Source organism: Lepidothrix coronata, unplaced genomic scaffold, assembly GCF_001604755.1.
Source record: "Lepidothrix coronata isolate B3197 unplaced genomic scaffold, Lepidothrix_coronata-1.0 Scaffold446, whole genome shotgun sequence".
In the NCBI taxonomy this organism is placed as follows: domain Eukaryota; kingdom Metazoa; phylum Chordata; class Aves; order Passeriformes; family Pipridae; genus Lepidothrix; species Lepidothrix coronata.
Window position 1 is genome coordinate 16,495 of NW_016690626.1, and position 1,296 is coordinate 17,790.

General features: G+C 61.3%; 1 protein-coding gene across 1 annotated transcript in view; it reads right to left on the bottom strand.

Moving 5' to 3' along the window:
• The window catches only part of BRD4 (bromodomain containing 4), a 31,912-nt gene that overhangs the window by 12,631 nt on the left and 17,985 nt on the right, over positions 1-1,296 (bottom strand). The window contains exon 6 of the mRNA XM_017839655.1: positions 306-518. Coding sequence (XP_017695144.1) covers positions 306-518 — 213 coding nt within the window. The remainder of the gene's footprint in view (positions 1-305; positions 519-1,296) is intronic.

The following is a 1,296-nucleotide window of genomic DNA, read 5'->3' on the forward strand; positions in this document are numbered from 1 at the left end:
GACTGTCCCCAAAAAACACCGACCCCTCCGTGCCCCGAAACCCAACGATTTTGGGACCCTTGAACCCAACGATTTTGGGGCCCTTGAACCCAACGATTTTGGGGCCCTCGGCAGCGCTCGGTCACCGCCACCCAACCGCCAAGCCCAAGGCCTTGGGCCAAGACCGTGAGGCCACCAAATCCCACCAGGAGAGGACCCCCAAGACCGTGAGGCCACCAAATCCCACCGGGAGGGGACCCCCAAGACCACGAGACCACCAAATCCCACCGGGAGGGGACCCCAGGGACCCCCCCCGGGCGCGGTACCTGCTCCTGCAGCTCGGCCAAGCGCTGCGCCCGCTCCTCCTCGGAGTCGTCGGAGGAGCTGTCGCTGTCGGAGGAGCTGTCGCTGCTGCTGTCGCTGGACGAGGGCGGGGCCACCTTGGTGGGGGGCGGCACCACGGCGGGCGAGGAGGCGGGAAGGACGACGGGCTCCTCCGGCTCGTCCGGCATCTTGGCGAAGCGCATCTCGAACACGTCCTGCGGGCACAGCGGGGCCGTGACACGGCGGGCGGGGACGGGGGGGGACACGATGGGCAGGGGGGACCCTACAGACCTGGGGGCTCTACACAAGGGACCAACAACCACATCCCAAAAGCTCCCGGGGCTGGGGGCTCTACACAAGGGATCAACATCCTGAAAGCTCCCAGAGAGGGAATTCCGAGCGGCTCCCACACGGTTTGGAGGGAGGGGGACACAAGACTTAAAAGCCGCCTCGTCCAGGTCCTTGAGATCTTCGACGTCCTCCTGGGTCACCTCTGGCTGGACTCGAGGACCTCAGAGGTCTTTTCCGGCCTTAACGATTCCGTGACAATTCCACGACGGATTCACAGGGCAGAGCTCAGGGTGGGAATCGCAGCTGCAGCCCCTTCTCCTCTTCGTCCCACTGGGATTGTCCCAACCCACATCCCGGGAAAACCACCTCGATTGATCCCGAGGCCTCTTCCCAACATCCTCCAGAGCCAGGGATGCGACACCAGTTTAATTCCTTTATCCTGCTGATGGGAAAGGCCTTTTTGCTCCTAAAGCTTGATAGGAAAATTTATTTTTCTTTAAATCCCAGCCCAGGCAGAGGAGGGGGGAGAACCTGGTTGTGTCTCCAGCCAGGTCATGTCTCTGGCCTGGTTGTCTCTTGGTGCCTGTTCACTCCACCTGAAGGGTTTTGGCTCCACCTGAAGGATTTTGGCTCCATCTGAAGAGCTTTGGCTCCATCTGAAGGGTTTTGATTCCATTTGAGGGGTTTTGGCTCCATCTGAAG